The sequence below is a fragment of the Dromiciops gliroides genome, chromosome 1, assembly GCF_019393635.1.
Source record: "Dromiciops gliroides isolate mDroGli1 chromosome 1, mDroGli1.pri, whole genome shotgun sequence".
NCBI classification, from domain to species: Eukaryota; Metazoa; Chordata; class Mammalia; order Microbiotheria; family Microbiotheriidae; genus Dromiciops; species Dromiciops gliroides.
In genome coordinates, this window is record NC_057861.1 from 760090904 (window position 1) to 760113281 (window position 22378).

General features: G+C 52.4%; 1 protein-coding gene across 3 annotated transcripts in view; it reads left to right on the top strand.

The window, feature by feature from the left end:
- The window catches only part of PLCD1 (phospholipase C delta 1), a 47710-nt gene that overhangs the window by 19152 nt on the left and 6180 nt on the right, over window positions 1-22378 (top strand). For 2 of the 3 annotated variants that reach the window (XM_043978991.1, XM_043978923.1), the window contains exons 2-11: window positions 5616-5780; window positions 14034-14262; window positions 17024-17153; window positions 17747-17978; window positions 18267-18468; window positions 18642-18786; window positions 18978-19127; window positions 19745-19897; window positions 20758-20902; window positions 22210-22326. In XM_043978991.1, the coding sequence (XP_043834926.1) occupies window positions 5616-5780; window positions 14034-14262; window positions 17024-17153; window positions 17747-17978; window positions 18267-18468; window positions 18642-18786; window positions 18978-19127; window positions 19745-19897; window positions 20758-20902; window positions 22210-22326 (1668 nt within the window). The remainder of the gene's footprint in view (window positions 1-5615; window positions 5781-14033; window positions 14263-17023; window positions 17154-17746; window positions 17979-18266; window positions 18469-18641; window positions 18787-18977; window positions 19128-19744; window positions 19898-20757; window positions 20903-22209; window positions 22327-22378) is intronic. The other variant, XM_043979071.1, reaches the window with a different exon arrangement.

A 22378-nucleotide genomic window follows, 5' to 3' on the forward strand; every position in this document is an offset into this window, starting at 1 on the left:
TTTAGGGAACTTGGCTGGGGTTTCTAATATATTGCTACTTATAAATTAGAGGGTATAGCACTAGTCTTTGGCATTAAGCATTTATTAAAGCACATTAAATGTTAGTAAAGAGAGAGAACACATTGCTCAGAATTAGAATCCCTACACACATAGGTAGAAAAGGGGGGGGCATGTGGCTACCTCCTCCAGCATCCCAGGCCCAGCATAAAAAAATCCCAGGATGGGGAGAGGCGCAGTGAGAAGAGCAGGGGAGAGAAGAGAGAGAACCCCCTCTCCCAAGAATTTTTATCCTCTCTCAGGTAGATATGGGTCACTACACATTGATCCAAGCTAATTGGCCAGTCCATTGATTGACATGACTTGGGGGTCGCCTAGGTCAGTGAACTTCCTTTAGGTAGTCAGGAAGGTCAGTCTATACTTCTTTTGCAATTCTACTAACTCTGGGCTGGCCTTAAAAGAAGTCAGGCAAGGATCCCTCAAGAGGGGGACCCCCAAACCCCCATTATTTTCTCACATGCCTTAAAACATCCAAGGCCATCTTCACTCATCCTGATATATATGTTGCCACTGGACCCAGATGGCTCTGGAGGAGAGAGTGACCTTGAACAGCCCTCCCTCACTTAAATCTAATTCACTGCAAATCATGAAATCACCTCCTGATGTCATGGTCATCTTTGAGAATGAAGGACAAACAAAAACAACCACCACTGCTAGGTTTATATCCCAAAGACATCCAAAAAAGGAGAAAAAGACCCATTTGTACAAAAATATTTCTGGCAGCTCTTTTTGTGGTGGCTAAGTACTGGAAATCAAAGGGATGCCCATCGCTGGGGAATGGCTGAACAAGCTGTGGTACAGGATGGGGATGGAATGTTACTGTGCTCTAAGAAATGACAAGCAGGAGGACTTCAGAAAGGCCTGAAAAGACTTGTATGAACTGATATATAGTGAAGTGAGCAGAACCAAGAAAAAGTTGTGCACTGCGACAGCAATATTGTCTGATAAAGAACTATGAATGACTTAACTATTCTCAGAAATACAATGATCCAAGACAATCCCAAAGGACTAATGATGAAGCAGACTATCCACCTCCAAAGAAAGAACTGATATTGACTGAACACAAACTGAAGCATTTTTCACTTCCATTTTTTCTTTTATTCAAGTTTCCTTGTACAAAATGACTAATATGTAGTAATTGCACATGTATAACATATCGGATTGCTTACTGCCTCAGGGAGGAGGAGGAGAGGGAGAGATATAATTTGGAACTCAGAACTTTAAATAAAAATGCTTATTTAAAAAGACACAGCCAATTTGCCATCCTAAAAACCTCTAAATTTTCCTTCTTTCTGAATGAGCAACTGAGGAGGAAGTTATACTTGGGTTCCTCCTTCTCCTCACCTTCCATTCTCTGTTGTTTTCCCCAAGAAACCTTAGTTTCCATCTCTACCAAGCTATTTCTTTTATTGCTTCCAAATTCTATCTATTCCAGGCTTTTAGTTTTAACCACAGAGCACCTTTTGATTTTAAGAAACATTCATATCAAACACAGCTGATACTAGGACTGCTAACAACCAACTTGAGAAAGACATTCCCTAATTTAGAGTATTCATTAATAACAATGTTTGAAGAAAGGAATTAAATGTTGGTGTTGATCACAGATGCCTTCACACCCAACACCTTATAGCCCTGTGTTGTGCAATCTCAATGACAATTCTTAACTAAATGAACAAAATAGAGTGTACCTTCAAGCCAAAAGACTGAATAAAATCACAGAGCCATTACATTTATACACCAAGAAGAAAAGAAAAGAAAAGAATTGAATGAAGCTTTAATGAGGCTTGTAGGTGGGGAAGTTGGTTTGAGAGAGGGGTCTGCTCCTCTGCCAGGCCCCTCTGCCTTTGAGAGAGGCCAAGGTGTGTGTGTGTGTGGGGGGGCTGAGCCTGTCTGCAGACAATGGAAAGAGAGATGGAAGAGGAGGCAGGAGATGAGCTGGGGGAAGGACTTTGCCTTGGCAAGAGGGGCCCCCTCCTCCTTTGGGAGGATGAAAAGAGTGGAGGTGTCACCCTGTGGAGGGAAGATGCTCCTTGTGAAGGGCCTCAGTGCTGTCAGGAAAGGAGGAGGCTGCACCGAGGCTGGGAAATGGAAGGAAAACAACTGAGGAAGCCTTTAGCCTCTGCACAACACAAGGCTAAGCACGAACCCAAAGCCCTGCCCCCTCCGCCCTCTTCAGTCTTCTCACACCTTACTCCAGGGACCCTAGCCTCCTGGCTGTCTGACAAGGGAGACCCTCCAACTCTCTGCTGACTTCCCAGGATTCCTCACTAAAACCTCACCTTCTCCAGGAAGCCTTCCCCCACCCCTCATTTCTGGTGCCTTCTCCCTGATTATCCCTATTGATACCCTCTATAGCTTGTTTGTGTGCATTGGTTTGCTTATTCTCTCCCTGTTAGAATATGAGTCTCTTGTGGGCAGGGACTGTCTTTTGCCTCTCTTTGTATCCTCAGTGCTTAGTACAGACCCTAGCACATAGTAAGTTCTTAACAAATGTTTATTGACCCACTAATAGACAGAATGATCCTGAACGATATCATCTACTTGGAGGAGAAATGGTGGACTAGGTAGTAGAGTAAGGCATACGTTCTCAGGACTGGCCAATGAATGGATTTTTTTTGCTTAACTATGTTTGTTACAAGGAAGAACTTTTATTGGGAGGAGTCAGGAGTTAAGGTGGAGGGGTAATGATAGTGATAAAAAGGAAAAGAATATCAAAGAAATATTTGAAAACTCTACAGAAGAGAGTAGCTGGAGGTTCAGAATGGGACCCAGGAGAGCAAGGCAATATGGGGACAGTTCTGGGGAATGCCACACTGGGTTTTATTGGCATTCTAATGTGCAATATCATATGTTAAGCCACAATTTTGATTTATTTAATCTATTATTTTAAAATTATTATTTTAAAATGAGTTGGTAATGGAGTCATGTGTTATGGGGAAAATAGGTAGGGGTTTGGGGTCCTTAGGAATTCCTCTTTAAAGAATTCCACCCTCTTGCACACAGATCCAATAGAATAAGATCGTAGTTTATTTAGGGGCTGGGGAAGGAAAACCAAGAGAGAAATCCTTGGACTTCTTCTCATGGGGAGAAGGCATAGGACTGAGGTGTGGCTCTGAGATACCTATCTCCATGAGCGGGAGACAGGCAGATACTTTTATAGAGGACTGATGGGGGTGATCATCTGACTGTGGAAAGTCCCCTTATGGAGGGAGGTACTGGTGGTGGCTGGGGGAGTTGGGTGAGGGGTAGCTACCGATCTCTCAAGCCACCTCTCTCCTCCTCATGCCCCAAAGGCAGCAGCCACACCTAATCTTATCTCCCCAGGCATGGGGGAGACTGGAATGAAGGGTGGGGGTCCTGGAGCTAGCTCAGTCAGGATCCAGGTGCCACTTATCTCTTTAGGTGTGTCTGTCCTTTGGTTTAGTTTCTCAAGGAGAAGTTTCTTTGATGTACCCCAGAAAACTTCTGGGGTGCTAGGCCCATAACATTTTCCCCATAACACATGGATGGACTTTTTGTCTTCTTTGTGTTGGAAATGTTCATGTGTTGGTGTTTGCCAAGCTCATTTAAAAAAAAAAAAGATGAACAGGAGCCAGGTGGTCAGCTGGGAAGGAGGGGAACGGGCCCATTGTGGGGCTGGGCACAGAGAAGAAGCTTTGGAGGGGCTGGGGTGAGGCGTCAGAGAGATCAGAGATTGCCCCGAAGTTGTGAAGGCATGGCTGATTTTGCTGTGAGGGTGGTGGGCGGCACAAATTCCCTCCCAGCCCTGTAGAGAAGGCCAGAGGTAGAGAAGTCTAGTGGTGGGGACCTCGGAGGGGGCAGGGGGCCTCAGCCTGGGGATTAGCAGGGCAGGAATGATGGATGCACAAGGAAGCAAAAAATTCAAGGGTGAATGACCCTTCAGTGCTGAAGTGGCTGGCTATTGGACCAAGGTTTTAAAAGGGAAGTGAAGTCAGAGTAGGGGGGCAAATATACACCGAGGAGGGGAGGGAAGGCTGGAGAGTCTGATGTTGAGATGGAAGGAGGTGAGAGCAGCTCTACGAGTGGGGGAGGGGGAGGGGAGTGGGAGGAGCCCAAAGAGGAGGCCCAGAGAACCCAAAGGCCAGTTCTCCAGATTTAAATCCCTTTTTTTCCTAAGAGGGATGCAAGTAAAAATGAAAAGAAAGGTTTTATTAAGCAGGGAAGAAAATTCCGCACGATCATGAGCGCCCTCCACCCTGTTGCCCAATGGGATGCCGCGCGATAGATTGCAAGGGTTTTGTACAGTTTCAGCAGGTAAGGACTTTGGAGGAAAGATTGGACTCAGAACGGCCTACTTGCAAAGGGGGAGCTGCACGTGAGGGGTTGGGGGAGGGTACGGCCTTCGATCCACGAATCCGAGGGCGTTCTTGGTGACTGGCAGTTCAGTGCAAGGTCTTGATGAGATTTCTTAAAAAATAAAAAGGGGGGCAGCGAGGTGGCACAGTGGATAGAGCACCGTCCCTGGATTCAGGAAGACCTGAGTTCAAATCCGGCCTCAGACACTTGACATTTACTAGCTGTGTGACCCTGGGCAAGTCACTTAACCCCACCAAAAAAAAAAAGGATTATTCCAAAGTTGGGGAGCCCCTGTCCATAGTCACATATCCTGCAGTCAGGTAGGCCTTCGATTGGCCTCAGGGTTATTGATTCCCTGAACATCTAGCTGGGTTTACTCTGGGTCAGGAAAAGGTCAGGTGAAGACAGTTGTTCTGGTTACCTGGATAATTGGGAGCATGTGTGTGTGTGTGATAGCTCCCCAGCAGACTCTAAGCCCCATGAGGGCAGGGGGCCTGACTTTTCCTCCCTTTGATTGTGTGCCCTGCACATGTGTGCTATTTATTGTATTTTTGTTGAATTGAATAGAATGGAAGGAGATAGAAATGTGGGAAGAAGGAGCAGGTTTGTGGAGAATGATAACAAGCTTTGGACATGTTGAGTGTGAGTACCTCCGAGGAGGAGTCTTCTAAGGCCAGATAGAAAGCCAGGATTGGGGCCGGAGAAGAGGGTCCAGGCCCAGACCTAGGGCATCTGGCAGTTGTGTGTGAGTAGGCAGAAGCCCGGCTGGCTCCCTCTGCCTCTGCCAAGCCCCAGTGTGAGTCTGGGCAGCTCACCTTCTGAGGCGCTTCAGCTGCAGAATGGCTACTGATGCACAGTGGTGGAGGGAGGGTCTTCTGGATTGAGGTGCAGACCCTTCCCAGAAAGTCACACAGAGAGATAGTAGTTGGAAGCTGGAGGGTGGGCAAGAATACCAAGGGAGAGCAGTGAGAGTATGTGGAGAGCCATAGATCGAACTTGGAGAGCACTGACTCTGGGGTGGGGAAGCCCAAGAAGAAGCCCAAGGAGATGGAGGTTTGGCCAGGGAAACCAGAGCCAGCTGTCGGCCATGGCGGGTGGGGGTGAGGAGCAGCAGAACACTGGGGCCACCACAGGAGGAGGTGCCGAGGGCCGGCCACGTTCAGGGAAGGTGGTTGAGGAGCCAGGCAGAGGAGAGTGTGCTGACCCAGCCCTCGATGCTCTTTCTGTTCCCCCAACCCTAGGCCTACAGGACGATGGTGATTTGAAGTTCCTGCTGAAAGGCTCCCAACTCCAGAAGGTCAAGTCCAGCTCATGGCGGAAAGATAGATTCTACAAGCTACAGGAAGACTGCAAGACCATTTGGCAGGAGTCCAAGAAAATGATGCGTTCACCGGAGTCCCAGCTCTGTGAGTTGAGAAGGGTTGGAGGGGCAGCTAAGTGGCACAGTGGATAGAGCACTGACCCTGGAGTCAGGAGGACCTGAGTTCAAATCTGACCTCAGACACTTGACACTAGCTGTGTGACCCTGGGCAAGTCACTTAACCCAGCAGAGAGAGAGAGAGAGAGAGAGAGAGAAAGAGTGCTGATGGTAAAGGAACACTAAAAAGGTAGGGGAAATGGGGGGGGGGCAGGTAGAGTCTCCAAACCATAGGCCAGTGAGTATCACTTGGCTTCTTGGTACATTTCTAGAATGTATTATTAAAGGGATGGCACCAAGAAAGATAAGCTGTGATCACCAGGCTCCAGGCCAGGTCCAGCCACCACTATGGTCTGCTTCCAGCCCCAATGGCTGCTGCCATCCCTTGCCCTCCCTGCCCCCCCCCCCCGCATTTATCTCATATGTTCTGATTTTGAGATGTATCCTCCATTAGGCTGTCAGTTGTTTGAGGACAGGGACTTTTCCTTTGCATCCTTAGGGCTTGGCACACAGCAAGCCCTTGGTGAATGCTTGTAGATTGACCAAGAACAGCTGCTGCCAGACTCATCTCATTTCCTTTTGGGGGAGATAGCCCCTTGATGTCAAGGATGGGCCTGGGTGGGGGATTTCAGCAGAGCATCTGATGGAGTCTCACAGTCCTTGGAAGGAGGTGGCTTGGATGAAAGTCTAGTTAAGAGAATTTGGAGGTGACTGGAAGGAAAAATCACCACCCAGCAGAAGTGGCGATTATAAAGCCAGTGTCAGCCTGGTGAGAAGCCCTTTGTAGAATGAGCACCTCTGGGTCATGGGATTCTAGGTGTAGAACTGGAAGAGACTTGGGAGGCCATCAAAGATCCCCCCTTTTACAGATAAGGAAACTGAGGCTCTGGAAGGTCATAGGCCAATAGAATCAGAGCTGAAAGATGTCGAAAGATGTAGAGGCTATTTGCGCCACTCCCTGCATTTTGCACATAAGAAAGAGGAGGTCCTGGAATGACAGGACTTGCCCAGGTCAGGGTGACAGAGCTGGGATTCAAACCCAGGTGCTCTGAACTTCTCATTCACAAGTCTCACAGTCTGGGGACCTTTGTCTCCTCCTTCCTTCAGGGTTTGGCCCTGAGGGTGGAGACAACATAGTTCTCTGGACTGCCACTACCAGCCCTACCCAACTAGGACCCACCCTGTGTGCCAGGTGACAGGCAGAGGTCAACAGGGCAACAGTCCCTGGAAGTGACAGAAATCTGGGTGGTAGAATGTGGGGTGATGAGTCAGCAAACACGAAACCAGACCACAGAACATGGGGCTCTAGGCCAGGGTAGCCAAATTGAGTAAAAGCACAAAAATGAAGCCTGGCAGCTGGGTACAGGGTGTCAAGGAAGTGTGAGTCCCATGGTCCAGGGACTTTTGGCTGTGAGATGAGGGTGGAGCCTGCCAGCTCTGGGAGCAGGTTAGGGGGTAGGATTTGGGGTGGGAGGAGATCCAGAGTGCTGTCTATGCTCTTCCCACCCCCCCCAACCCCAACCCCGCCCTCGTCCCATGCATGGACATAGATCCAGGCAGATACTTGGGGGGGGGGGCGGAGCTGGCTGGCTTCCTGCTTATATAGGTGCTGTGGAAGGAGAGCCTCCTGTCCTGGGAGCTGGCCCCGCCCAGTTGGAAGGCCCAGCTTCAGTCCCTTCCCCAGACCCCCCCCCCCCCCCCCCCCCCCCCCCCCCCCCGCAATCTTCTAATACCTAGGACAGCTTCTGAGACACCATTGCCTGGCAGATCCGCTGCTTATTTAGTCAAACTGTCCTGGGCTCCTTCTGTCTTCCCTTCCCCCACTCCCACCAGACCTGACTCCCCTCTCCTGCGCCCTTCCCTGCCAGTTTAAGGCTACTATGTATGGAGTATGTGGAGAAGAGAGAACAGGGCATATCTCAGTGACTTGATCTGAGCAATGGGCTTCAGACCCTAGCCTGGCTGCAGTTTGGATGTTTGTTGGCCCTCATCAAAGCTGGGAGCTCTCTGAGAGACTAAACAGGGGAGGCTGCAGTGCCTGATCTTAAGAGGAGTCAGGAATTAGGCAAAGGAAGGGGGTGGAGGGAGTACCTCTGAGCCCCAAGTCATGGTGGGACATGCATAAGAATTGCAGAGAAAAACCAGAATGAGAGGGAGGCCCCACAGTTCTGAGAGCTCTCTTTTCTGGAGCCCTTTAAAGTTTAATGTGTCCCACCCAGAGAGGCAAATGTTTGAAAATGGAGTCTCCTGGGTGTGGGTGGCACGTCCACTCCTGGGACACTCACGCAGCTGACTGCTTTATGCTGGGTTTGCTGGGCAAGGGAGGGGTCCCTGCAAGGCTAAGAGTCAGTGATCCTGGGATCCTCAGCCCAGAACTGGAAAAGCCTCCTGAGCCGTCTCTTCTTCCTCCTATACATGAAGAAACAGGCCAGGGAAGTGCCCCTCCCAGTTCATTCACTCATCCCCCAAGGTCTGGCCAAACACCAGCCAGCCTGGTGCAGGGCCCAGGCTCACTCAGCTCTGGGGGAAACTCAAAGGGCAGCCCCTGCCTTGGGGAGTTTGCCAGTCGGTGGGGGCAAAGGGACAACCCAAGGGCTGCTCACCTTTCCAGAAGGCTTCTGGGCTTCCAAGTCCTTTCCCATCCATGGTCTCTTCCGGTCTATACCACAGTCCTGTGAGGTTGGTAATGGAGATGTTATCCCCATTTCACAGATGAGGAAATGGGCTCAGAGACAGGCAGTGACTTTCCCAAGGCCAAACAGCAAGGACTCCAGTGGGGCTCTCTGCCTTTGCCCTGTTTTTGTTTCTGAAACACTGGCCATTTCTTGGCCTGTCATCCCCAGCACCACAAAGGCCCCCTTAGAATCTCGGGGAGTTCCTTTTTTGCAGACTGGGCCCCAGCTGTATCTGAACACTCAGTCTGCCTGGGTTTGCTGGCAGAAGCTGAGAGGAGCTGAGGCACAGAGTTGGGGTGCTGGAATCATCTTTCCTGCACCCCAAGCTCTTTTCCTAAAGAGTGGTGGGCATATCACAATGCATTCTGGGAGCATAGCAAGCAAACAAGCAGAGAAAGCAGAATGGGCACAGGGGATGCCAGGGGGCTTCAGAGGAAGCATGGTCCAGGTGGGCACAGGTGTGGCCTCCACAGCCTGTAAAGGCAGGGGAAGATGGGGGGTGTCACTGAAGCTCAGACAGAGGGCAGAGGCAGCAAGAACTAGGCTGTCAGACCTAAGGCGGGGACGAGCGCGATTTCTGGTCAGGAAAGGCCAGTCGTCCTCCATGCAGTTGGGAGCTCATGTTTAAGGATCGTGTAGGCACATATACAGATATGGCAACAGCATCCTCATAGCACTTTACATGATAACTCATAAATATGCATAGATGTCATTTCAGTCGTGTCCAACTCTTCGTGACCCCATTGGGGGTTTTCTTGGCAGAGATACCGGAATGGCTCGTCATTTCCTTCTCTGGCTCATTTTACAGGCAAACAGGGTGAAGTGACTTGTCCAAGGTCACTCAGCCAGTAAGTGTCTGAGGCAGGATTTGAACTCTGGAAGAGAAGTCTTCCAGACCTCAGGCCAGGAGCTCTGTGCACTATGGCGCCACCTAGTCACTCCTGCTGGTATTGTGCGTACCAAGCCCACTAAGAGCATATACCTGCTTTGCCCTGGTCTTTCTTGGCGCTCACTTTGGGGCACAGTATCTGAGGGAGGACAGTGATGGACAGAAGGGAGGTCACTGAGGAGCTCTCAAGATGGGGAAGGAGCCAAAGGTCGAGCCATAAGAGAAACCCAGAACGCAGCAGAGCTGAGGGCCACCCTTGAGCCTTGCTAGATGTTTGACCTTGGCCAGGTCACCTAATCTGGCTAGTCAGCCTCAGTTTGTCCTCATGTGTGAGGGGGTCAACATGTCTTCAGGGCTTACTTGTGTGCTAAGCCTCAGGGACATGAAGACAAAGGGAACCATAGTGATAAAAATGACCGACACATCTTTCCACGCATGGATGTTGTGGGGTAAGCATTATGGAGTGTGAACGGTTATTTTTATTTCTGGAGGAGAAGAGCTACCTGGGAAGAATGCACCCCATTCCAGATAGAAAAGGCTCTCATGTTGGGGCTGCTGGGGAACAGTCCTCTAACTCAGTCAGGCTCCCCTTCTCCCCTAATGGAACTAGCCTCTTTAATCCAACTTTACAAATGGAGAAACTGAGGCCCACATTGGGAAAGCTAGTGACTGGGAGGGCTCCGTAGCTCTACTCTGAACAACAATGGAACCTTCTATGAGAGCCAGGGGAGGGGGGGACCCTTTTCCTGACCTCCCCCACCCATCTTCATGTCCCATTATCTCTGGACCCCTTCCTCTCTTACTCGGTGCCACCCTGTCCGAGCTTCAGAATACCCATTGGTAGCAGGGTGAGAACCCCTCCTCAGGCAGACAGAGAGCTGGGAGGATCTTGGTCTGTAAGTCCCCAGTTTGGTGATAAGGAAGGGGAGAGGAGAGGGAGTGAATGCCTCCCTGGCCCCTTGCTTTATCACCCTCCCTGCTTGCCCTGCAGACTCAAGGTCCTTTCTTTCCAGAGACAAAGGATGGCCTTATCACTTGGCCTGGGAAGACAGAGGCATCTGGATATTCTCTGCTGGTAGCAGTGGGGGAGGGACCCAGAAAGGGGGCTGCCTACAGGACATGGGTGGGGAGAGCTCCCTACTTCCTCCCTGGGAAATAGAAGTGCTCAGCCTTGGGTAGGATTTGGGATGCAGGGCCCAGATGGGGGGGTATAAAAGAGGGTCTGGGGCATACCCCACTCCCAGAGTGGTAGGGATTAGGAGTTAGGACCTGGGTTCAAATCTTCATCTTGCTTTATACACTGTTAGTGAGTTTCTTCACTCTCCTAAGCCCCATGGGTCCTTCCCATGACAATGATGGGCAAACCGAGTCCCAGATAGGGTGAACAACATGTCCGTGGTCCCCAGTAACCTCTGTGAAATGCAGGTGTTAGACAAGGCGGTTTCTATGGTCTCTTCTGGTTCTAAAGCCCACGAGATCTGCTGTCAGTGCTGGCCAGGCCCTGCTTTGACACTGGAGCTTTGCAACTGGAGCCCGCTGGGGATAAGGCCATCAGAAAATGCCAGGGCGGGGCAGGGAGCAGGGTCCCCATCCCTGGCGAAACCCCATCTTGGGAGTTCTCTGCATTCTCACCTCCAAGCAGCAAGACCCGCTTTGGAGCAAGGGAAGCACAAGCTCCCCCTCCAGAGGTAGGGAAGCAGGGGAGCCCCCCCTCCCCGGCCCTGAGGTCTTCCCAGTGCCTGACCATAGGGAAAGGGGAGGGGGCTGAGTGTGTGTTGGGCAGGGTTTGCAGGGCTTTACACTGTCTCATTGTCACCTGCTGCACTGGAGTCTTCTGTGGCTTGGGCCGGTACAGAACCACAGTGGGGCCCCTCTAACCCCTCTAACTAGTCAGTGGGAATGGTGTTAGATTTGGGTTTGGAAGACCTGCCGGTGACCTGGAAGATGGAGGGTGTCACTGGAGAAGGCAAATGTCCCAGTTTTGAACCACAAAAGGAGGTAGAGCTGAGTTTGCCATGGATTGGTACCAACATTCTAGCCTGAGTCATTAGAAGGATGGTTTGTGATGGCTCAGAAAAGAAAGCTGTGATCACCCACAGCCAGCTTGGCTTCCTCAAGCCTGCTCAGTCACCTGGACCCCTTTCCTTGGAAGGGGCAGATGAGGAAGTGCCAGAGGCTGAGTCATTACCTGGATTATGGCAAAGCCTTGACTGAAGCCACTCATGCTGTTCTTGTAGCGGGGGAGGGGTGCACTCAAAGCTGGTTCAGTGACTGCACTCAGGGACAGGCCCTTGGAGAATGGAGCGGCCAAAGTCCCTGGGCTTGGCCTTGTACTGTTTCACACTTAAATCACTGACTTGGATTAGCGCCAGGTGACTTGTTCGCACACTTTGCATTGTTGTTGTTTGTCTTTCCTTCTCAAAGAGGACCATGATATTGGGTGATGTCATGACTTGCAATGAATTGGATTAAAGTGAGGGAGGGCTATGCAAAGTCACCAGCCTCACTCTCTCCTCCAGAGCCTTCTGGGTCCAGTGGTAAGACAGACAACAGGATGACTAGAGATGGCCCCAGATATTTAAGGCAACTGGGGTTAAGTGACTTGCCCAGGGTCACACAGCCAGTTAGTAAGGTGAGATTTGAACTTGAGTCCTCCTGACTCCAGGGCCAGTACTTTATCCACTGTGCCAACTAGCTAGCATGTGACACTAAGCTGGGAGGGCTAGCCAGCACACTGGATGGCAGGCAGAATTCAAAGTGACCCTGTTAGGTGAGAGCTTTGGACCAAATCGGATGAGATGGATTTGAATAGGGATGAATAGAAAGTCTTATGTTTACCTGCCTTTACAAGTGTAGGACAAGAAAGGTGTCTTTCTGAAAATAATCTGGGGGCATTAGTGTACTGCAAGCTTGATACTCTGTGGTCCGGGCAGAACCTCAAGGATAACATGATCTGAGGCTGCCTTGGGGGGAGCAGCAGGAGAGAAGGGAGCATATTGGAGCATAATTTCTGGCCTGGACTTTACAATTCTTTTAGGGGAGACCGCCGTTGCAGTGGGCTCCAAGGACAGCTGGCCTGGGTTGGGGGGCATTGAGGGGCAGGGCCATGGAAGCTGGATTCACTAATCACCTGATCATCATTGGCAGCCCCCACCCCATTGACTCCCACCTTAGATACACAGTTGCACAGAGAATGGCTACAGTGTATCTGATCCCAGCTCTGTCTTAGCTAGTTCAGCACTGAGTGATCTCAGCCACACGAAGGGCACAGGTCGGATCCCTGTGGGTCCACTCCCTTCCTTCTGTTCCCATGCAGCCCCCGCAGTTCTCATGGGTGGGACTCGACACCAGTGCAGGAGGGCTGCAGGGGGCTGCGTTGGCAGATGTCTGGGAGCTGTGTGCAGCCCCTCCCCTCTGCTCTGGCCACAGCTTACGTCTCGGGGTCTATTGATGGGAGGATGGGAGCAACCTCTTTGCAAACAGAGCGGTGCTTTGTGTAGAGGGGACATCTGCTTCCCCTTTGTCCTGGCTCCTGTTCTTTTCTTCTCCACCCAGAACCTGGGTGGGGGATGGGGGCAGGGGCTCGTGCAGCCTCCCAGGCAGTGTTCAGACCTGATATCGGGGCAGCTGGGCTTTGCTGTCACCCCCTGATCCTCAGGGCTGGGGATGGGAGGAAAAGGGCCAAGACTACGGGGTGGGGGAGGGTGGCTCTGTCTGAGATGTAGCCCATCTGCCTGTCCCTGAGCCTCTGCATTTCTCTGCCTTCTGTCATGGCCTCCCCCCTCCCCGCTCCCAATAGGAAACTAGGGATCAGGACACCTGGGTTCTGGTCCTGGCTTTGCCTCTAATTCATTGGACAAATTAAACTGCTTGACTTTGCTGAGTCCACTTTGCTCATCTGAAAAAGTCCCTTCCCTTTCCTGCACCTCCATTTTCCCATCTCCAAACTAAGGGGTTTTCACTAGTTGGCACCCCAGATCCCTTAGAACGCCAGAGTTGGGATCCTGCGGTCTGGCCTTCCTGGGTTCCAGAGTCAGGTGAGACTACAGCTGAGAAGCCCTGGTCCAAACAATGTCTGTGGCCCTTCGAGACAGCTAGGAAGCCTAATGGATAGTGCAGGAGCTCAAGTCAAGAAGACCTCAGTTCAGGGGCAGCTAGGTGGCACAGTGCATAGAGCACCAGCCCTGGATTCAGAAGGACTTGAGTTCAAATCTGGCCTCAGACACTTAACACTTACTAGCTGTGTGACCCTGGACAAGTCACTTAACCCCAATTGCCTCACCAAAAAAAAAAAAAAAAAAGAAGACACCAGTTCAAATCCAGCCGCAGACACCTGCCTAACCGGATGTGTGACCCTGGACAAGTCCCATCACTTTGGTTTGCTTCAGTTTCCTCAACTGTAAAATGGAGATCCTAATAGCACCTACTGCCTGGGGTTCAGGATCAAATAAGGTGACTCTTTGAGTAGTAGGTGTTTAATCAATACTTCTTCCCTTCTTCAGCTCAAGGCTGGCAATGTTACGGGTGAGTGAGTGAGGTGACAGGCGGGAAAGAGCTTTGGAAACAAAAGCTGTGAACATGAGGGTGGGGGGGGATTCTAATTCCTCCCTCCCTCCCTCCCTCCCTCTGGCTTTCTCTCTCCCTAACCCCCTTGCCCTCTCCCCCTCCGGTCTCCCAGTTTCCATTGAAGACATCCAGGAGGTGAGGCAGGGCCACCAGACTGAGGGCATGGAGAAGTTTGCCCGGGATGCCCCGGAACACCGATGCTTCTCCATCATCTTCAAGGATCAGAGAAGCAACCTGGACCTCATTGCAGAGTCTGAGACGGAAGCCCAGCACTGGGTGGAGGGGCTTCGTAAGATCATCGTGCACGCGGGCTCCATGAGCCAGAAGCAGAAACTCCAGCAGTATCCTCTTGGCTGAGGGGGGGATCCTCCCACGCCCAGCCCCCTGTCATCCTGCCTGGCCCTGGGCTTGAGGGGCAGGGATGTCCCCAGGGACCCACAGTGAGGCTCTCTGCCTAGGAAGGTCTAGGTTCATGCATTTCTTATGCAGATCCATTCAAGTGGAACTTCTGAGCATAATAACCCTGGGAAGGCCTGGGTGGTTCCCTCTACAGACTTCCATGGGCCTTTGCAGCTGCCTTCCTGTCCCTTCCTGGGAAAGCCCCTGGTTGACTGAAAGAGCCAGTGGGATGAGAGACAGAGACAGTGAAGGAAGGGAGACCCTGGGAGAAGCTTGTCCAGTGTTGGGATATGAAGAATCATTGGGTTAGGTAGTGAAAAGCCTGGAAGTCCAGAGATCTGCCTCTGGGAGCATTGGACTCTGTGAACACTGGCAGCCACAAACAGCAGCTACTGAGGGCAAGCTGGGGGCCGGCAATATGGGGACGGGGCTTCCACCTCAGCCTGTTCAAGTCCAGCTGTGATGAAGGGGGCATTCCCCAGCAGGGATTTATCTACAAATAGGGACACAAAGGCACAAAAGGCCATCTCTGAGAGCTCCACTGTGCACTGGGGGGTCAAGAGAGCCTACTTGGAGCCAGCTGTGTGTATAAACACAGTTTGGCGAGTTAATAGGAGAGAGAGTCAGGGATTTTAGTGGACCTCAAAGCTGATGTGAGTGAGCAGCTTTAGCGCAGACTTCAAAAGGACATCAGCCACCTAGTCTAGCCTGAATTCCCAGAGGACTCTCACAATCATGCAGCTGCCCAGCCTGGCTTTCTGCTCTGCCAGCCTTCACTCAGAGACCTCCAGGGAGAGGCTCCCAGCGCTTCTCTGGAGCAGCCAATTCCATTCAGGGTGAATTCTCACCGTTAGGAAATCCTTCCAGATGTCAGTTCTAAATCCATGTGCTTTCCTCCATACACACACTTCTCCTGGTTCTGTCCCTGGGGGCCAAATGCAAAGTCTATTGGTTCTTCCAAGTGACAGCCCTTTGAACACTTGAACACAGCTTGGGTCTTACCTACCCAGGGCCCAACCCTATCCTGGCCATCCTCCTCTGGACACTCATCTCCTTATCAGTGGCCCCTAGAGATGATGAGACCCGAGCAGAGTGCCCAGGGAATATCACTTACAGCCTCCCACAAGATCCCATTGAGCTGTCAACTCCTGTTTGGCTTATAGCCCACTAAGACCTCTAGATCGTTGGTTTTTTTTCAGGCTGACTGCTATCTTGAGCATATTTCCTCCATTCTTGTGTCGCTGACTATTTCAACCCATGTGTAAGACTTTCCACTTCTTCTTATTGAGCTCCCTCTTATTAGATTCAGCCCAGTGCTGTAGACTAGCAAGACTTCTTTGGATCTTCCTTTTTCTCTCAGTTTTGCACCCCCATGTGTACATTTGAGGAGTAGTCATCTGTGTCTTTATCGAGGTCACCGATAAAAATGTGAAAGTGCCCAGACCTGGTATAGATTCCTGGAGCTCTCTACTGAAGATCTCCTTCCAAGCCAACCTCAGAGCAACAATGGCTACTTACTGAGTCTGCCAGCCATTCAACTGGTTGTGACTCTAATTGTGTGGTTGCCCTGTCCACCCTTTGCCATCTTCTTTCCATCTAGGCACTGAGGTGGTGCAGTAGACAGAGTGCTGGACCTAGAGGGAGGAAGACTTGAGTTCAAATCCAACCTGGGGCTCTTGCTGGCTGTGTTACCCTGGGCAAGTCACTTCACCTCTGTCACCTCAGTTTCCCAAACTGTAAAAGGGAAATAATGTTAGCACCTAATGTTATTGTGAAGATCAAATGAGGTCCTTGTAAAGTGCTGGGCGCAGTGCCAGGTACACAGTACATAAATGGTGGCTATGATTGTCTTCTCCACAAGAATAATATGGGATACCTGATGAAACCTCTTATTAAAATCCAGGTAAACCAGAGCCTTCCTCTTCATCTACCAGTTTAGTTTCCCTGGCAAGGCCTGGGCTTGATGCAGCCACACTGGCCCTTAGGAATCAATGCTTCCCTTTCTGGATGCTGGAGACCAGCTTTTCAATGATTCCCTTGGGGCCGTGCAGTGGATAAAGCACCAGCCCTGGATTCAGGAGGACCTGAGTTCAAATCCAGCCTCAGACACTTGATACTTACTAGCTCTGTGACCCTAGGCAAGTCACTTAACCCTCATTTCCCCCTACCCCCCAAATGATTACCTCTAGGGTGTTAGAAGAGGATATTCCGAGGAATCAAAGGTAGCCTCACTGGCTTCCAGCTTGCAGATTCTCTCCTCTTTTCTTTTGGAAAATGGACATTTACAAGGCCTCATGTGAGGGTATTCTGAACCCCTCCTCCTTTGCCCCCATTCCCCACTTAAGTGAGCCTCCCCCCAAGGACTACAGTCTCTCATCCTTCCCCCTCTTTTCATCTCTGTCTCCCTTTGTCTCTCCGTCTCCCTCTGTCTCTGTCTCTCTCTGTGTGTCTCTCTGTCTCTGCCTCTCTCTCTCCCTGGGTCCCTGGCACACGTAAGTTAAAGGAAGTGATGACAGGTTCAGAGATGTCAATCTGGGAAGACCCTTGGAGGTCAGGTGAGGGAGTCTAAGGTGCTCAGGAACTGCAGAGCTTCCTTGAGGTCACACAAGGATCAAGATGCTAAGCTAGGAGTCAACTCCAGATTTTCTAAAGTCATGTTTGGGTGCCCCTTCTTTCTCCGGCTTTCCTTACATCTAGCCATAGCTGGATCCACTCGTGCCTCCGGAAGGCAGATAAGAACAAAGACAACAAAATGAGCTTCAAGGAGCTGAAGAACTTCCTGAAGGAAGTGAACGTCCAGATGGATGACAGCTATGCCCGGAAGATCTTTCAGGTAAGACAGAGGTGCTCCTGGCAGCCCTGAGGCTTATCTGGTGCCCCGTGGCGTCATGGGAGTGACATAATCTGAGCCAATCAGAAATGCAGTTCATCCCCCAAATGTACAGGGCACCTACTATGTGATGAAGACCCCAACCCCCACCCCACCCCCAGCCTCCAAACAAGTAGGGAGAGCCCATCTACCTATCCCAGGTCCATAAATGCCAAGCATATGCAAGATAACAAAACGTTTTTTCCAGAGGTCCAGAGGGCCAACCCTTGGCAGGGTGGGGGGCTGGGGGTCCCAGGAAATGCTGTGGCAGGCCTGGATCTACAAACAATTCCCTAGTTTTCAGTCTCAGGGGGTGCAGCTGCAGCTTTGGGTCAGCCCTGAAACGTGTGATGGGGGTCCTGGTGTCTTGGGCTCTGATCCAGTTTGCCAGGCGACACTGGCACCTTCCTTACCAGCCCCACAGGCTTCACGCTGGGGGTGCGGGGGGAGAGACTCGGTCCCTCTTGGGGCTGCTTAGGCAGGCTGGGGGCTCCTGAGGCATGTGGCCCTTGGACCCTCCCGTGGTGGGGCCCCTGAGCCAGTCCCAACCCTTGCAGGAATGTGACAAATCCCGGACAGAATCTTTGGAGGACGATGAGATTGAGACGTTTTACCGGATGCTAACCCAGCGGGAAGAGATCAATTGCCTGTTTGGGGCCCTCTCCGGCTCACGGGAGACCCTGTCTGTGGACCAGCTGGCGGCCTTCTTGAAGCAGGAGCAGAAGGAAAAGGAGGCCGGTCCCCAGTTGGCCCAGGCTCTCATTCAGACATATGAGCCCAGTGAGGCCGGTGAGTGTGGTAGGGGCGGGGGCGGCCGTTCCCCAGCTCCCTGTTCCCTAGGGAACTGCACTCTTTTTGTGCTTAGAACCACTCAGCCCATCGTGACTGCCTCTTGAAGCCCAGAGGGGAAGGATGGCATCTGGGGCCTCCCCTCCTCTTAGGGATGGAGAAGGGAAACGCCTTCTTTAAGACCCCATGGGGAGGGAGGCCGAGGCGGACTTCCGGACTGGGTTCTGGGGGGAGTCTTGGACCAAGCCTGGTCTGACTGCTATCGGGGGTGGGGCTGTCCTCCCACAGCCAAGGAGCAGAAGCAGATGACCAAGGATGGCTTCCTCATGTACTTGTTATCGGCGGATGGGAGTGCCTTCAGCCTGGCCCATCGCAGAGTCTACCAGGACATGAGCCAGCCGCTCAGCGCCTACCTCATCTCCTCGTCCCATAACACCTACCTGATGGAGGACCAGCTCACGGGGCCAAGCAGCACAGAGGCCTACATCCGGTAGGAGCCAGGGAGAGGAGGAAGGAGGGGACCTGCTGCCCAGCGGCTCCTGGAGCCCATGCCCCGTCTCCATATTTCCCTCACCGCCTGACACTAGGTGGCGCCGCTGAGGCTGCTAAGGCACAGGGAGCCCGGGAGCCGCAGTCCCCAATCCTCCCTCCAAATGTCCGCAGGGCATTGTGCAAAGGCTGTCGCTGTGTGGAACTGGACTGTTGGGACGGCCCCAACATGGAGCCTGTCATCTACCATGGCTATACCTTCACCTCCAAGGTCCTCTTCTGTGACGTCATCAAGGCCATCAAGAATTACGCGTTTAAGGTGAGACAGGCTGGGATGGGAGGAGGGGTGCTTTCTTCCTGAGTCTGTACTGAGTTGCCCCCCCCCACATCCCATGCTGTCGGGGCGAGGCCTGCTCTAAGGCCAGAGGGATCCCATTCCATGAGGACATCGGCTGGGTCAGTCTGGGCTGGCTTCCTGGAGGAGGGGACCATGCACGGTTCTCTCCTCAGGTGTCACCATACCCAGTCATCATCTCCTTGGAGAATCACTGCACCTTGGAGCAGCAGAGAGTCATGGCCCATCACCTTCGGACCATCCTGGGGGACTTACTGCTCGACAGGCCGGTGGATGACCTGGTGACGGACTTCCCTTCCCCTGAGGTGAGGGGGGAGGGGCTGGCAGAGCAAGGAGGCCTCTCCATGGGGGGGGGGAGGGGGAGAGCCCTTGCTGATTGCACTCCTTTCACTTTCTGTCATGACCACCTGATGTAGCAGAAAGGGCTCTTATTTTTCCCCATTTTGCACATGAGGGAGCTGAGGCTTTAGAGGCAGTCTGTGACTGATCTGAGCCAGTCAATGGCAGCCTCAGGATTCAGGCCCAGGTCCCCTTTGACTCGAAGCTCTGTGCTTTCCCCATCGTCCCCCAGGGCCACACAGCTAGTAAATGTCTGAAGTGAGATTGGAACCCGGGTCTTGCTGACTCCAAGGCACTCATTGTCTCCATGTGCCACATTGCCCCGTATGTGCCTAGGTGGGGAGGCACACCTCCCGTGGGCTCAGCCATGGGGCCGTGAGGCCCACAGCCACACTCTGCTGTGGGCTTGCTCATTCATGGACTTCAGGCTGGAGGGGAGCCTGGAAGGTCACCTCATCTTCCCTGTCCCCAAGGCCGGGGGTAGCTGGAGCAGCAGGAAGGGTGGCATGTTGGGCAGATGGAAGCTGCCCAGTGTGATGGGTGCCACTTGGGCAAGTCCTGAGCCTCTGTATGTCATCCCCAGCAACTAAAGAAGAAGATCCTGGTGAAGGGGAAGAAGCTGGGGGGCCTGCTGGCCACCCAGGGGGGCTCAGAGGCCGCCGACGTCTCGGATGAGGATGAGGCTGCAGAAATGGAGGATGAGGCTGTGAAGATGAAAGTGAAGCAGAAACTAGCTGTAGGGAGCCCTGGCCGGGGCTCGGGGGCTCTCGCTTTCTCTGGCTGTCTCTGTGTCCCCACGTGTCCCTTCTTTGGGTCCCACAGTCCCCAGACTCCGGCTCAAGAGCTGTGACTGACTGTAGGAAGGAGAACCAGGAAAAGCGTGTGTGTGTGTGTGTGTGTGTGTGTGCACGTGCATGCGCATGTGTGTACCCATGTATGTCTGTGTGATGCACCCATGTATGTGCTGCATTGGGTGTGTATGCATGCATCCATGTATGTATGGGTGCGCATGTGTGTGCATGTGCATATGCAAGCATCCATGCGTTGTGCATGCGCACACCATCCGTGCATTGTGTGCACCCGTGCATGTGTGTGCATGTGTAGGCGTGCATCCATGTATACATGTGTGTGCATTCATTGTGTGCCTGTGAGGTTGATTGGGTCAGGTCACTGCTGAGCAGCTCTCCAGTCATCCCCTTGTTTTCTGGGGACACACCCATCCTCAGCAGCCCCCACTGTTTCCTTATCTCCGGTGTCTTTGGTTCTTTCTCCAGGGGTGTCTCTCAGCCTGTCCCTGCCTCTTGGTCCCTTTTGTTTTCAGTCTCTTTCTTTTCCTCCTGTCTCTAATTCTCCCCCAGACCCTGAATCTTTCTAACTCCCTGTGTGTCTCGTCTCCTCTGGTTTTCTGTCTTTCTGCCTCTTGCTCTCAGGTGCGACTCTGAGTCTGTCCCTTCTTCTGGCTGGGTCTGCACGTGGGCCTTTGGAACCGTCTGTTCCTGTTCTGACTCTCTCTGTCCTTCCTTCCGTCTCCGTATTTCCCTCAGTCTCTGGGTCTCTCCATCCTTTCTGAGTCTCCATCGCTGTTCTCCCTCCCAGAATGACAAGCTGAAGTTGGCCAAGGAGCTGTCCGACTTGGTCGTTTACTGCAAGAGCGTTCACTTCTGTGGATTCCAGGACCCCGCCTTCTACGAGATGTCGTCTTTCACAGAGAACCGCGCTCTCAAACTGGCCCAGGAATCGGGTGCGTATGCAGCCAGCCAGCCAGCAGTGTCCCACCGGACCGGGAATCATCCCAAACTTTCTTGCTCGGTGGGGACTGTGGGCCAGCAGGCCCCAGAGCAGGACCCGGCAAAGCTGTGTCCTACCTTCTTTCCCTCCCCCACCGGCCACCTCCCCCAAAAGAAAAGGATTCCCAAGGCAGAGGTCACTCCCACAACCCTCTGCTTTGTGCTCCTTGGGAAGCAATCTGACTGGCTCTGGGGGGAGCAGGGGGAGGAGGCTGGGGAACTCTTCAATGACATTCTGGGGGCTGCGGTAAGCCTCAGGACACACGGGCTAGCTTTCTGACAGGTTAGGAGACCAGCCACTGTTTGCTGCAGGTTGTAGGTGGGCCCTGATCTTTCCTAAAGTGGGCTGTGAGACCTTTGCCTGGTAGGATGCAGAGATTCCCCTAGTTCTTCCCCATGTAGGAGAGATTGGACTGGGAACCTCTCCCAGAGCCCCCTTCGCCCATCGATTGGCTAGATGACAGTGAGCAAGTCAAATGATCAGATGAGTTAGCACCTGTGAGACGGTTGGGAAACACTTTGTGTTCCATAAATACTGACTATTGTCGCCATCGTGCCATCATGTCACTTCTCTGGGCCTCCGTGTTCTGATCTGTGAAATGGATATCTTGATACCTGGTGCACCTTCTGCAGAAGGCCACAGGGCTCAAATGATCCGGTGTGTCTGGAGAACTTTGTAAACCTTTGTGAGGCTCTCCACAACTGTCACCTATACCTGGTCATTTAGACTTCCTCGCAGATGAGAGGGAATCCCCCTACACAGCACCCATCTGTCATCAAGGGATGGTGGAGCTTGGCTGTGATTTATTTACAGGGTGCGGTCATTTGGGGAATGTCCCACGGAGGGGAAGGCTTATTCAGGGTCCCAAAGAATAAGTGGCAGAGGCCCCAGGTGACTGGAAGGACCTCTGAGCTCACTGAATCCAGCTGCTTTTCCATCTGAATTCAGCTGGCCTCAGACTTATGGTCTGCCACAGGAGGTGGGGAGGGGAGGGGAAGGAAAGGGGGGGCAGGCAGGGGTGGCAGCCTGCTGTCCAATGACCACCAGAGAGAAGCCAGGCGCAGGGATGAGGCAGGAAGCAAGGGGCCTGGAAGGCTGTGAGGCTGGGGCTTGTGGTCAGCATGGGATGTGTGTGCGCATGCACTGGGGTTGGGGTCACTACTGGGCTGCCCCCTCTGTCTGCCGCACTTTCCCCATTCTGGGGGGAGTCTCCTGGTCCAGCCAGAGGTGGCAGCGGAAAGGGTCTCTGCTCCCAACCAGGAAACAACTTGATCCGCCATAACACCAAGCACCTGAGTAGAATCTACCCTGCTGGTTGGAGGACGGACTCATCCAATTACAACCCTGTGGACATGTGGAACGTTGGCTGCCAGATAGGTGAGGGGGAGGCGTGTCAGACCCAGCTCGGGGGTTGGACACCGGGGAGGGA